This window comes from Triticum urartu, chromosome 6A (assembly GCF_056163025.1).
Source record: "Triticum urartu cultivar PI428250 chromosome 6A, HENAU_Tu73, whole genome shotgun sequence".
NCBI classification, from domain to species: domain Eukaryota; kingdom Viridiplantae; phylum Streptophyta; class Magnoliopsida; order Poales; family Poaceae; genus Triticum; species Triticum urartu.
The window spans coordinates 577,175,632-577,189,261 of record NC_141878.1 but is presented as its reverse complement, the minus strand read 5'-3'; the positions used below and the strand labels follow the sequence as shown (position 1 = coordinate 577,189,261).

Here is a 13,630-nt window from a genome sequence, read left to right as displayed (position 1 = left end):
TTTGATTGCTCTATGCTATATTATCTACTGTTTTGGACTATATTGGGCTTTATTTTCCACTTTTGTATTTTTTTGGGACTAACCTATTAACCGGAGGCCCGGCCCAGAATTGTTGTTTTTTGCCTATTTCAGTGTTTCGAATAAACAGAATATCAAACGGAGTCCAAACGGAATAAAATCTTCGGGAACGTGATTTTCTCACCGAACGTGATCCAGGAGACTTGGACCCTACTGCAGGGATCAAAGAGGAAGTCACGAGGGTGGGGGGCGCCCCCCCCTAGGGCGCGCCCCCTGCCTCATGGGCTCCTCGGTGCTCCAACGACGTACTTCTTCCTCCTATATATACACACGTACTCCCAAATGATCAGAACAGGAGCCAAAAACCTAATTCCACCGCCGCAACTTTCTGTATCCACGAGATCCCATCTTGGGGCCTGTTCCGGTGCTCCGCCGAAAGAGGGCCGTCATCACGGAGGGCTTCTACATCATTCTAGCCCCTCCGATGAAGTGTGATTAGTTTACCTCAGACCTTCGGGTCCATAGTTAGTACCTAGATGGCTTCTTCTCTCTCTTTAAATCTCAGTACAAAGTTCTCCCCCTCTCTTGTGGAGATCTATTTGATGTAATCTTCTTTTTGCGGTGTGTTTGTTGAGACCGATGAATTGTGGGTTTATGATCAAGTCTATCTATGAATAATATTTGAATCTTCTCTGAATTCTTTTATGTATGATTGGTTATCTTTGCAAGTCTCTTCGAATTATCCGTTTGGTTTGGCCAACTAGATTGGTAGTTCTTGCCATGGGAGAAGTGCTTAGGTTTGGGTTCGATCTTGTGGTGTCCTTACCCAGTGATAGAAGGGGCAGCAAGGCACGTATTGCATCATTGCCATCGAGGATAACAAGATGGGGTTTATTTCATCTTGCATGAATTTATCTCTCTACATCATGTCATCTTGCTTAAGGCGTTACTCTGTTTTTAACTTAATACTCTAGATGCATGCTGGATAGCGGTCGATGAGTGGAGTAATAGTAGTAGATGCAGAATCGTGTCACGGACGTGATGCCTATATACATGATCATGCCTAGATATTCTCATAATTATGCTCAATTCTATCAATTGCTCAACAGTAATTTATTCACCCACCGTAGAATACTTATGCTCTTGAGAGAAGCCACTAGTGAAACCTATGGCCCTCGGGTCTATTCTCATCATATCAATCTCCATCACTTTAATCTTGTTTTGCTTTTTATTTTGCTTTTACATTTTACTTTGCATCTTTATACCAAAAATACCAAAAATATTATATCTATCAGATCTCACTCTTGTAAGTGACCATGAAGGGCTTGACAACCCCTAATCGCGTTGGTTGCGAGTAGCTATCGCTTTGTGCAGGTACGAGGGACTTGAGCGTGGGTTCCTACTGGATTGATACCTTGGTTCTCAAAAACTGAGGGAAATACTTACGCTACTCTGCTGCATCATCCCTTCCTCTTCGGGGAAAACCAACGCAAGCTCAAGACGTAGCAGGCATCCAGGTTCCGCTATTGGTTACTTACCGGAGAGGTGTCTCGGTCATGTCTACATAGTTCTTAAACCCGTAGGGTCCGCACGCTTAACGTTCGATGACGATATAGTATTATATGAGTTATGTGATTTGGTGACCGAATGTTCTCCAGAGTCCCAGATGAGATCACGAACATGACGAGGAGTCTCGAAATGGTCGAGAGGTAAATATTGATATATAGGACGATGGTATTCGAACACCAGAAATGTTTCGGGGGTTGCCGGGTACTTATCGGATCACCGAAAGGGGTTTCAGGAACCCCCGACAAAAGATATGGGCCTTATGGGCCAAGAGGGGAAACACACCGGCCACAAGGGGCTGGTGTGCCCCCCATATGGGCCGGCCTAAGGAGGAGAAGAAAGGGGAGAAGGGAAAGAAAAGTGTGGATTAGGATTCCCACTTCCTTTCCTCCCCCCTCTTTCCTTCCCCCTTGGGGAAACATGGCAGGGGGCGCAGGGCAAGGCAGGGCCCCTAGGGGCCGGCGGCCAGCCCTAGGGCGAGTCCTGGCCTCTCCCCTCCCTCTCCCATATATATATATATATATATATATATATATATATATGTGTGTGTGTGTGTGTGTGGGGGGGGGGGGGGGGAAGGGGCGTCTAGCACACACCAGATCAATTGTTAGCTGTGGCGCCCCCCTCAACCGTTTACACCTCCGGTCATATTTTCGTAGCGCCCAGGCGAAGCCCTGTGGAGATCACTTCACCATCACCGTTACCACGTCGTCGTGCTGACGGAACTCATCTACTATCTCGACGTCTTGCTTGATCAAGAAGGCGAGAAACATCACCGAGTTGAACGTGTGCAGAACGCGGAGGTGACGTGCGTTCGGTACTTGATCAGTTGAAGCACGAAGAAGTTCGACTACATCAACCACGTTGTGAAACGGTTCCGCTTACGGTCTAAGAGGGAACGTAGACACACGCTCCCCCTCGTTGTTATGCATCTCCATGGATAGATCATTACGTGTGCATAGATTTTTTTTCCATGCAACGATACCCAACAGTGGCATCATGAGCCAGGTCTATGCGTAGATGTATGCACGAGTAGAACACAAAGAGTTCTGAGCGATGTTAGTTATACTGCTTACCACCAACGTCTTATTTTGATTCGGCGGTATTGTGAGATGAAGCGGCACGTATCGACCTTACATGTCCACGCACATGAGACCGGTTCCACCGACTGACATGCAACTAGTTTTGATAAAGGTGGCTGGCGGGTGTCTGTTTCTCCTACTTTAGTTGAATCGAATTTGACTATGGACGGTCCTTGAAAAAGGTTAAAACAGCAAACTTGACGAATCACCGTTGTGGTTTTGCGATAGATAATAATGATTCTTTTTAAAAGCCCGTAGCAGCCACGTAGAACTTACGACAACAAAATATAGGACGTCTAACTTGTTTTTGTAGGGTATGATGTAATGTGATATGGTCTAAACATAATTTGATATACGTTATTGTATGTGATGTTCATGTTTTGTAAAAAATTACACTATAACCGGCGTCGAGCCTAAACATCCACTAAACAAATCCTGGTGCTCACCTCATCGGACACGCGCAGGTGTGGCAGCTAGCTTAACTTGGCTAACACTACTTACCAGTTGACTGTGACAACCTAGAGGAAAAATATCACTGATGTGAACGTACGTATATTAAACCTATCCGGCGTTTAGCCCAAGACTCCAGTCTCCAATCAATTTAAACCCGGGGCTCTCTCAAACAAACATTAAACCTGCCATCAAGCATGCTCTCCTCATCGAGCATGCGGGCGCAGCTAGCTTGGCAACACGTTACAGAAGCAAACGTCCCGCTGGAGTTTGCTTCCACTACGTGCGCCAGAAAATGTTAATAATTATTGATAGTACGCATAAGCTATATATTTCCTCCATTTTTAAATATAAGTTTTTTTAGATATTTCACTGTGAACTACATACGGAGCAAAATGAGTAAATCTACACCCTAAAATATGTTTATATACATTCATATATAGTTTATAGTGTAATTTATAAAAAAACTTAGATTTAGGAACGGAGAAAGTATATGTCTGGACCATGGCACTGGCCTAAAGTAATGCAATCATGCATTCCTGTTCGGTGCGACGTGTCTATCACCCAGTTAGGTTAATACACAATTATATCCAGCAAACAGAATAACAAACCAAGGGCCTGGACTTGGACCTAGGGAGAGACCATAGGTAGAGTAATGCTTTGCTCCGGCCAGTATAACCTACGACGTGCCCATGTGGACCCTTTTTCCACGGCATGCAAGTTTCCTTCTCCCGGCCGGTCTTGTCAAGCAAGCAAGCGGACCCGCAGAAAGGAAGACCTGCCCAAGTCTCCAGGTCACGATCCATTTCCAGCGTCTACTTTAGCTGCCAAAAAGATAATCATGCATGCAAAGCCCATTACACCTTTCGCTGTTGTTAAACCATGGTTTCGCGTCGCCGTCGGCGGTCAGTAGATGAGGCCATGAGAGCAATCCAACAAGGCGACCCATTTCGTTTGTAGCCGTTTGTTTGGGTCGACGTGGACAAAATAAATCGGCCTAACGTGCCGACTCAAACAAACGCGTGTCTGCTTTTGTCCGTTTGTCAATTCATTTCCGGGCCATTTTTCAGTCTGATTTGCGTCGGCGCGGATACAAGATGGACGCGCGCGCTCGTTCTCTTTCCTCACCGGGTCCGCTGGTCGGTGACACATTGGATTCACATCCTCGCTCGCCTGCTACGTCGCCGACGCCGCTGGCCATTTTTTCAGATAAAAATGATACATATATAGTTCTAGCGTGCATAGATAAAAAAAAAATACCACTACTCGTCGCTTTCTGACTCCAACTCGGTAATGTCCTCCTCCGACGTCTGAATGTAGGCGTCAGCATACGCCTCGTCTTCAAAGTCCCAACCCGCCGTTTCTCGTAGCTTCAGTTTCAATTGAGCTGCCTGCTTCCGCGAACGCTTGTCCTCCCGATAGGCGGCTCGCTCCCTCCTCCTCGCGTCCCTCTCCAACCTCCTTTGCTTGTAGAACTGGCGCTCGTCGACGATGTCCTACGGGAAGCCTCCGCGCCACACCATTAAGACTTCCACGTCCTTCTCCGCGATGGCGAGGCGACGCTGCCGCCTCCGGTGGACACGACGATCCTCGTCGGTGAAAAACCGCGGGAGAGGCGCCAGATCCTACGCCCGCTGGCTCAACACGTTGCGAAAATTCATATCCCGGCGAGGCCTCAGAAGGCGCCACGCCGTCGCGTCGTGCACGCGGGCCGTCCCCTCTGCGGTGTCGAAGGTGCCGAGGATGAGACGTTTCTCGCGAAACCAGATCTTGGAGGAGAAGGCGCCGGAGTGGCGCTCGCGGACTCCGCGAAAATCCGAAGTGCCCAGGCGGCGGATCGACATGGTGGCACAGAGGCGGCTAGAGTGGGCGGCGGACAGAGTGTGGAGGGAGCGCCTTCTTTATAACGAGCGTCTGCCGCGGCGCGCGCGCGAACCTTTCCCGCGCGCTGGAGCGCCAAAACCAGCGTGCGCTAGGCCGCTTTCCCTCGTGCGCTGGTGCGCCAAAACCAGGGCGACAACATGATTTAAAACGCGCGCGTGGTTATGAAATGGGTCGGGCCGTTAGACGCACTGCCGATCCAAAACTAAAAAAAACGGACAAAAAAGAATAAAAATGTCGTCCGTTTGGGTCTGCCCGTTGGAGTTGCTCTGAGGGCTTTCTCTTGTCCATCGTCGCAATCAGGGGTGTCCACATAGAGATGGAGAGGGCAATAGATCCCAGGATCAGGATATGCACATGCGATTCTTTGTGCGCGCCTCTAGCAGAATATGCCTGTTCACGACCGATGCCTCGACGACCGACCGGTCCAAGTTCGGAGAAACGTGCATGCGCGCGTGCGTGCACTTCAGCTAGCAATGCCCGTGTGGTCAAGCACCAAACCGGCGACGTCTTTTCCTCACGTTGTTGTCGTTGCCTCGCGTTCACAGTCCGTCCGTCCGTCGCCGCACGCCGAATGCTGATGAGTATGGCGGCACGAAACGTGCCCGGACTCGTACCGCTACCGTTCTACGGTGCGAGAGGTAGGAGTACTTGCGTACGTTCTCCGGCCGGTGAATTCCAAAGCTAGCTGGCTAGTTTGGCTGGTCTCGGCGGGCGGCCGGACGTGCGTTGGAACTGGCCGGCTCGTGTGGCCGTGTCTAGGCTAGGGCCGGAAACTTCTTTCCGTGGTCTCCGGCCGTGCGTTTCCCCGAGTAGCCTGGGTACACTTGGTGACAGCTCGATCCATGTGAGTACGTTGGTACGCACTATCGATCTTGTCACTTTAGAAGTTGTCGTCTGGTCCCAGTGAATCAGAAAATGATGCCCCGTCAACTTGTTCATACACGAACACATCATCGTGTACTCTCGGCGTCGAGCGCGATACGCAGGACACGTCGCCGAAGGAGGCTCACCAAAAGCACGATACGCAAGACAATCCGGCGAACGATTTTGAAGACCCGAAACCCCACGCGGTCAGGAAGAACCCCGTCTGGACGCACAGCGGTGATGGGCTGCCCTAGGTCGATTCGCCCGCCCCTAGGACTTCGTACATGGAAGTTCTCTAAAGCAAAGAACACCGATGAACGAGAAGCAGAAAACTAGGGTAGGAGATGAAAGTTTGTAGATGGGTTTTTGCGATTGTGTGTTGTTTCAATTGGCCATCAACCCTCATGTATATAAGAGGCGGCTAGACTTACCGTGCAAGAAAAAATTGTAATTCACGTCCAAAACTCTAGTTTGGGTCCAACTAGAAATCCGAACTTTTCAAAACTGTTCGGTTTACAACCTGGCTGCACCTTGCGGGTCAATTTTGTGGCAGTAACAACCTTCGATGAAAATGCGCCCAAAATCATATTTACTCGTTTCGACAAGACGAACAACTTTCATGTTGAACGCTTTTCAATTAAAGGCCATCTCCAGAGCCAAATCGCTCGCGCAAAACAACTAATTATTCACGCAGCTCATCAGACATACCCACATGTGTGTCTGGTCCGGGCGTCATATTTTGCTCACAGGAGGGTCGCGCTGTGCGGGCTCTAATTTTTGCATACGACCTCGGATTGGGACAATCTTTATATCAAAATCGATCGTTTCGACGAGACGAGACGAAGACAATTGGTGTTGATCAGTCTTCCATATGAGGCCGTCTTGGGGCATAATCAGCCGAAAAGTGTTCTGCATACAAAATCTCAGTATTTCGAACACAATTTCGGCCTTAGAGATGAGATCGGATGGCTATGACCTAAATATCAAAGTTTCTTATTTTGATGATATGAAACTTTCTCACTTTGAGAACTTTTCCATTTGAAGCCTTCTTTATTATGCTTTTGACAATGCCAAAATATGATGTCAACACAACTGAAAACTGGCGAAGCACGCTCCGATCTCCGGTGTTTGATTTCGTTCACTAGAAGATGCATGCGATGTGACGTTTCTATCCCCATCACTTAAAGAGTTAGAGCTATTGCCACATGACATTCGGTTCAGGTGTTTGCATGCATGCACTAGTAGAAAACAGAGCTGAAAGGATCGATATAGTTGACTAGAGGGGGGGGTGAATAGACAACTAACAATTTTTAACTTTTCTTTACCAAATTAAAGTTTACATCAAAGTAGGTTGTCTAGACATGCAACTATGTGAGCAACCTATATGATGCAACAACAACAAGCACACTAGCAAGTAAGGGAAATAACACAAATAAGCTTGCACAAGTAAAGGTACGAGATAATCAAGAGTGGAGCCGGTGGAGACGAGGATGTGTTACCGAAGTTCCTTCCTTTTGAGAGGAAGTACGTCTCCGTTGGAGCGGTGTGGAGGCACAATGCTCCCCAAGAAGCCACTAGGACCACCGTATTCTCCTCACGCCCTCACACAATGCGAGATGCCGTGATTCCACTATTGGTGCCCCTGAAGGCGGCGACCGGATCTTTACAAACAAGGTTGGGGCAATCTCCACAACTTAATCGGAGGCTCCCAACAACACCACGAAGCTTCACCACAATGGAATATGGCTCCAAGGTGACCTCAACCGTCTAGGGTGCTCAACACCCAAGAGTAACAAGATCCGCTAGGGATTAGTGAGGGAATCAAATTTCTCTTGGTGGAAGTGTAGATCGGGGTCTTCTCAACCAATCCCGAGCAAATCAACAAGTTTGATTGGCTAGGGAGAGAGATCGTACGAAAATGGAGCTTGGAGCATTAATGGATCTTTTTGGGGGAAGAGGTGAGTCTTCTTGAAGAAGAAGACCCCTTTATATAGTGGGGGGACATATCCAACCGTTGTGCAACCCGCAACCCGCATCTGGGCGGTATTACCGTAGAAGGAGCGGTAGTACCGCTAGCAGCGGTACTACCGCTGTGGCAAGCGGACATAGGTCAACCAGGGCTGAGGAAGAAGAACCCCACGCACACAAACGGTACTACCGCCCTGCGGGCGGTACTACCGCTAGTGAGCGGTACTGCTGCTCCCTACAGCCGCTGGACAAACAGAGAAGGGCAATGAGCTGTGCGACAGTCGGAGCGAACGTAGGAGCGGTACTACCGCTTAAACAAGCGGTACTACCGTGCCCTACTGCTGTCCCTACTACCACCCCCTGCGTGGTCTTTTACGAAAAACCCGACACGAAAAAGTCGAGACCACAGCAGGGGCGGTAGTACCAGCGGTACTAACAAGAGATACTACCGCCGGTTGGCGGTACTACCGCCCTGGCCGCGGTACTACCGTGTAGCACAAGGCACCCCTTGTTTTGCACAACACGGAAATGCCAACAAGCAGGAAGACAGCGAGGGTGCAAGGAAAAAGTGTACGTGATGATTCTGCCCATACTCTTCTGAAACGGATCCCCTCTTGATAGTACGGTTATCCCTACGACTCAATTCCACCGAAAAGAAACGAAGGAAAATAATCCGTCTAAAGTGAAGTCCTCGAGGGGAAGAATCGCAAAGTGCCCCTGAAACACTTAGTGCACACGATTAGTCTGCAAACGTATTGTCATCAATCACCAAAACCACTTGAGGGATAAATATGCCCTTACAATCTCCCCCTTTTTGGTGGATTGATGACAACACGGGATTTGCACAAAAAGTGACTGAAAATAAGCAATCCCCTTCTAACAAAATATAGACGGGCTCCCCCTAGAGATGTGCACCAAGGAATTAGCATGAAAGGCTATGTGCACATCTTTGGGATCAAACTCCCCCTATATTTTGTAGGCAGGCAACATCCTTGCATAAGAAAATAACAACGAGTACAACTAAGCAAGGACGAGCATGAGGGCACTAATATAAATGCTGAGGATGAAGCCTCTCACAATATACTAGGGTACTTGATACTAAAGAGATAGGATAGGGTAGTTCACATCTATCTTACACCATATGGTCTTGCTCACAGCCGAAAGAAAGCGAACGAAAACGAATGAACACAACGAACACGAGACACGAAAACATGAACACGAGACACGAGAACACAAACACGCCAACACAAGACCTAAGGCAAATCCCTAACTCTCCCCCTTTGGCAGCAAGACACCAAAAGGGACGACACGACCCACGATGGTAGTAGGTCTCCATGGCATCACCAGTCATCCTCCTCCTCCTCCTCCTCAGAGGCCTCTGCAGCACGGGGAGAAGCGCGAACGCCGGTGTCCTCCTCAGTGTCAGACCACGGGCAATGCACTATAATCCAAGACTCCTCATCAGTGATCCACTCCTCAGAGCCATCAGCAACCTCAAGGCTAACCTGTCTCATAATGGCCTTGTCACGACGACGAGCCATCTTGGCCTCCTTGTGAGCCTTGTACCAGCCTTTCGCCTGGAAGCAGAACAGACGCTTCATCTTCCTTTTGAGTTTATTCGCCCAAGAGGGCTCTTCAGATGGGGGCTCATACTCCGGCCCATCATCATCCTCCTCCTCCTCATCAGATAGGACAGTCTCCTGCACAGGAGGTGCCGGAGTAGACGAACTCCACTTCTCCTTCTGACGTAGCTCGATAGTGTCATGAGACACCATGTTGTCTGTGACAAGCTCATCATCTGGAAACTGGGCTGCCCAAGTGTCCTCGATAAGCTGCATAAGATAGGGGCCATAGATGATGCACTTGCTCTCCATGACAGCAGAGTGAAGCTCAGACCACATCACATGTGACACATCCAGCACCTGCTGAGAGCCCTGGTGTTCTTGACAGAACAGAAGCATATCCACAAGGTAAGAGTGCACCTGATCCAAGTTGCCAATCCGAGGGAATAGGGAGTTCCGGAAGATCCGATGCATGATGTCTAGAAAGGGCCATAGCTCATAATTAATCTTTCCAGTCTCAGACACCTTCCTGGTAGAACAGGGCCAAAGCTTTTCCTTGTGAGTAGCAGCAACCTCCTTATGAGGGCGAAACCTAAGTGGGGTCTGGGCACCCTCATCATTGTACGTCAAGCTCACCATGAAATCTTTCCATGGTGCGGACAGACGAGGACCATTGGTCATCCAAGACAGAGTACGGGTCGGATCATGCCCAAAGTGAACGGTGGCAAAGAACTGGGCCACGAGCTCAGCATCAAAGTCTTTGTTGAAGGTGATGATCCTCTTGATGTCCAACTCCTCACACCTCTGCAAAGCATTCCCAAAGTATGGCAGGTCCTTCTCCATGTGTGTGAGATCGATAGACTTGGCCTTCACAAACAGGTTCTTCTTTTTCTTCAAGACATCATGGTAGATTGACTGTTGAAACCTGTTCCAAAATGGACGCCTCTGAAGAGCAGGCTCTTGAACCACATGATAGGGATTGTGCTTCATCTTGGTGCAAAACTCCATGGCAGACATCAGATTAGCAGGCTTGCGTCCAGCGGAGATCTTTGATGTTGGAACCTTGGCCCTGCGCTTTGGCGGCTTAGAAGAGACACCCTCACCACCACCACCAGCAGACCCTGGAGCATCTGACGAGCGAAAGCGCTTGGAACCTGTTGCATGGTCTGGATTCCTGCGACGAGCCTGATGCCCGGAGCTACTACCACCTGAAAGCACACGCACACAAAGGCCACAAAAGCAAGAGAGCATAAGCCAGGGAAGAACGACGGCCAAAAAAAGAAATAGGTATAGAAATAGGAGCAATAGCATCTCAGGGCGGTAGTACCATGCACCAAACCGGTAGTACCGCTGTAAGCGGTAGTACCACTAGGGTACAGCGGTAGTACCACTAGGGTACAGCGGTAGTACCTCTAGAGCGGTTGTCAGCAGGCTAACACCTACCGCGGCAAGATTCGGTACTACCGGAGATGCACAAGATCATATTTCTACACCTAATCGGCAAACACCCTAGTCTAGCAGTCTCCCAGGTCCTTCCTAAGCCTCGAATCAACAACTAAATCTAGGGATGCAACGAGTATAGCCCCAAAACCTAGATCCAAGAAGGAGAACCAAGAGAGAGAAGAACGGGGGCAATACCGTCATCGATGGCATGAGGAGAGGGTGGGGAATGATCCCACCAGACGGAAACGAGGGAGCCGGCCTGAATCCGGCAGCCCGACGCCGAGCCTCTGGTGCTTGGGGAGACGCTTGAGAGAGGAGAGGACGAGGGAATGGGGCAAACTGAATGGGGCGGGAACGGGGCTGTTTTTGGCTAGGTCTCATTATCATCATGAGGGAGTCACCGTAACTCCGGCTCTCCTAGTTGTGTCTAGGCTTAATGATTATTCCCCCTCCCCTCTTGGGGTGCCCTGCGCCTCCTTATATATGTTGAAGGGGCGGGTTACATGTAGAGTCCAACTCGAACTTAAGACTTAACTATTCTGTTTTCTCTCCATGGGCTTCTCTCCATGGGCTTTCTTTAACGTTTTGGGCTTCTTAACTGTTAACCTACAATCTGGCTTAACTGTCCGGCTTAACTGTCTGGCTTAACTGTCTGACTTGACTGTCTGCTTAACCTTCTGGCTCATATGACTGTGTCTGCCAGGTTTACATGACTGTGTCTACCGGCTTACATGACTGTGTCCGCCGGCTTACATGACTGTGTCCGCCGGCTTAACTTGATTAACTGTTCCCGCTACTTAACCTCTGGTTTAAATAATCTGCCGGATTACCAATGAAATACCAAGTCCCAGCCGGGTCATATCTCCGGCCGGGTCATACCGCGGGGTATATCCCCGACAGGACCCTTTTACCCCAGTTTCAAAAACGAACCGGGACCAATGGGACTCGCTCCTGGCCCACATCCATTGGTCCCGGTTCCAGCCACGAACCGGGACCAATGATGTGGCTATATATACCCCCTCGCCCGCGAGCAGAGCACTCCACTGCTCTATTTTTTCTGACTGGCGTGGGGAGGGCTTTGTGGTGTTCTAGCTCACCTCCTATGCACATGAGGTGTTCGATGAAATGCCCGAGCCACACTACTTAAGCTTTCTCCTCTCCAAGCTCGACCTCCAAACTCCATTTTCCTCAAGATTTGTCTAGATTTAGCGGTCCGTCACGTCCCGTCCCCGTCTTCACCGCCATCGGTCGCCCGCGCTGATCTCGTCGCCGGCACCACCGTGCTGAGCCTCTTGTTATTATCTTCTTTCCAAAAGAAAAAAATTCTTACTTGTATGATTTAGATCAATTTTTTTTGAACCGGGCATTACCCCTTTCCATTACTGCGACATAACGGAAATACATCAAATGTCCAGAGAAAGAGGCGGGAAAGGGGAAAGCGAGTTCAGGCATCGCCGGGAAACCCACTGTAAGCACTCGCCATCGAGATTACCTACTGTGGGGCGAAAACCCGGCGACACCATTACATCACAGCATCAAACCAAAACTACCAGACTGTTTTAAGTAAGCAAGGATAAAAGGGCCTAATCACCCAACCCACACAAAACCCGCATAAACAGCTTCCCTCTGAGAGCAACAGCAGTAGGAACCACCTCGTTTGTACTTGGTCTTCTTCATTTGTTCTGGCCTCAGCAGGCTCCCTCATCCCGATGCGCCACGGCACATATCTGCATCAGTCTTGAAGCATTTCTCTTCAACATGTTCGCTCCAGTCCTCTAGTCCTCTGCATCCTTGTGCTGTTTCATCAACCCTGCCCAGTAATAAAGGAGAGCACAAGCAGAGAAAATGCGTTCAAAAGGGTTTCTCAGAGGTACAAATTCAAATGTAACTCTGTTACGACACGTCCAAATCGCCCAACATATGGCAGCAATGCCCACTGTGTAAAAAACTCCCCCTTCTGGGAAAAACGAGTGGCACCATACATATGCTTGCCATAGATTATTTGGGCATAAGTCAGTCCCAAACATACAAGCCACTGCTCTCCAAGTTACCCTGGCCACTGGGCAGGTAAAAAAGAGATGCTGGGATGTCTCTTTTGCTGCACAAAAGGAGCATTTTGGATCTTTTTTCCACCCCCTGTGCTTCATTACATCTCTAGTTAAAATAGCATTTTGTGATAGTTGCCACATAAAAATTTGGATCTTCAGAGGTATACTTGCCCTCCAGATCCAGTTATAGTCACACCCCACAATATGCTTTTCCAAGAAAGTGTAAACTGAGCGGGTGGTGAAATAAGTTTTAGACCCCAGCCCCCATTTGATTTTGTCATCCTCACTAGAAACGCAAATCTTACTGACTGTATCCACTATCTGATGCCACTGTTCCCCCATTTCATGGTTTAGCCTTCTTCTAAAGAAAGACATGGGATCAGCCGTAAGACAAGTTTTGACAGTACATTAAGGAAAAATGCATATAGAGAACAATCTGGGAAATTGTTCACAAAATGGAACTTGATCCCCAATAGGATCCTTCCAAAGTCTGGCAATATTACCAGATTGTATCACCACACGTCTACCTGCCATATAGAGATATTTTACTTTCATTATTGCCTTCCAACAGGGGGAGTCGCTGGTTTTCCCTTTAATCGAGGCAATAGTATCTCTTCGAAAATATCTAGCCTTAATAATATCTGGCCATAAACCCTTTTTAGTCTCCAATTTCCACCACCACTTGGCGAGCAAACTGAGATTCTGTTTATGCAAGTCTTTAACTCCCAGCCCCCTTTGTTTTTAG

General features: G+C 48.8%; 1 protein-coding gene across 1 annotated transcript; it reads right to left on the bottom strand.

Moving 5' to 3' along the window:
• Positions 1–4,378: 4,378 nt before the first annotated feature.
• LOC147966562 (uncharacterized) lies at positions 4,379–4,960 on the bottom strand. Its single transcript, XM_087530874.1, has 2 exons — positions 4,763–4,960; positions 4,379–4,612 (listed from the first exon to the last, which is right to left on the bottom strand). Exons 1-2 carry the CDS (start codon positions 4,958–4,960, stop codon positions 4,379–4,381), a joined length of 432 nt encoding a protein of 143 aa, XP_087387000.1.
• Between the last annotated feature and the right edge of the window lie 8,670 nt (positions 4,961–13,630).

Coding starts and splice junctions, on each gene's coding strand:
- LOC147966562 (XM_087530874.1), bottom strand. CDS start 4,960: ATGTCGATCCGCCGCCTGGGCACTTCGGATTTTCGCGGAGTCCGCGAG. Junction 4,613..4,762: donor GGGATATGAATTTTCGCAAC/GTGTTGAGCCAG, acceptor GGCTTCCCGTAG/GACATCGTCGACGAGCGCCA.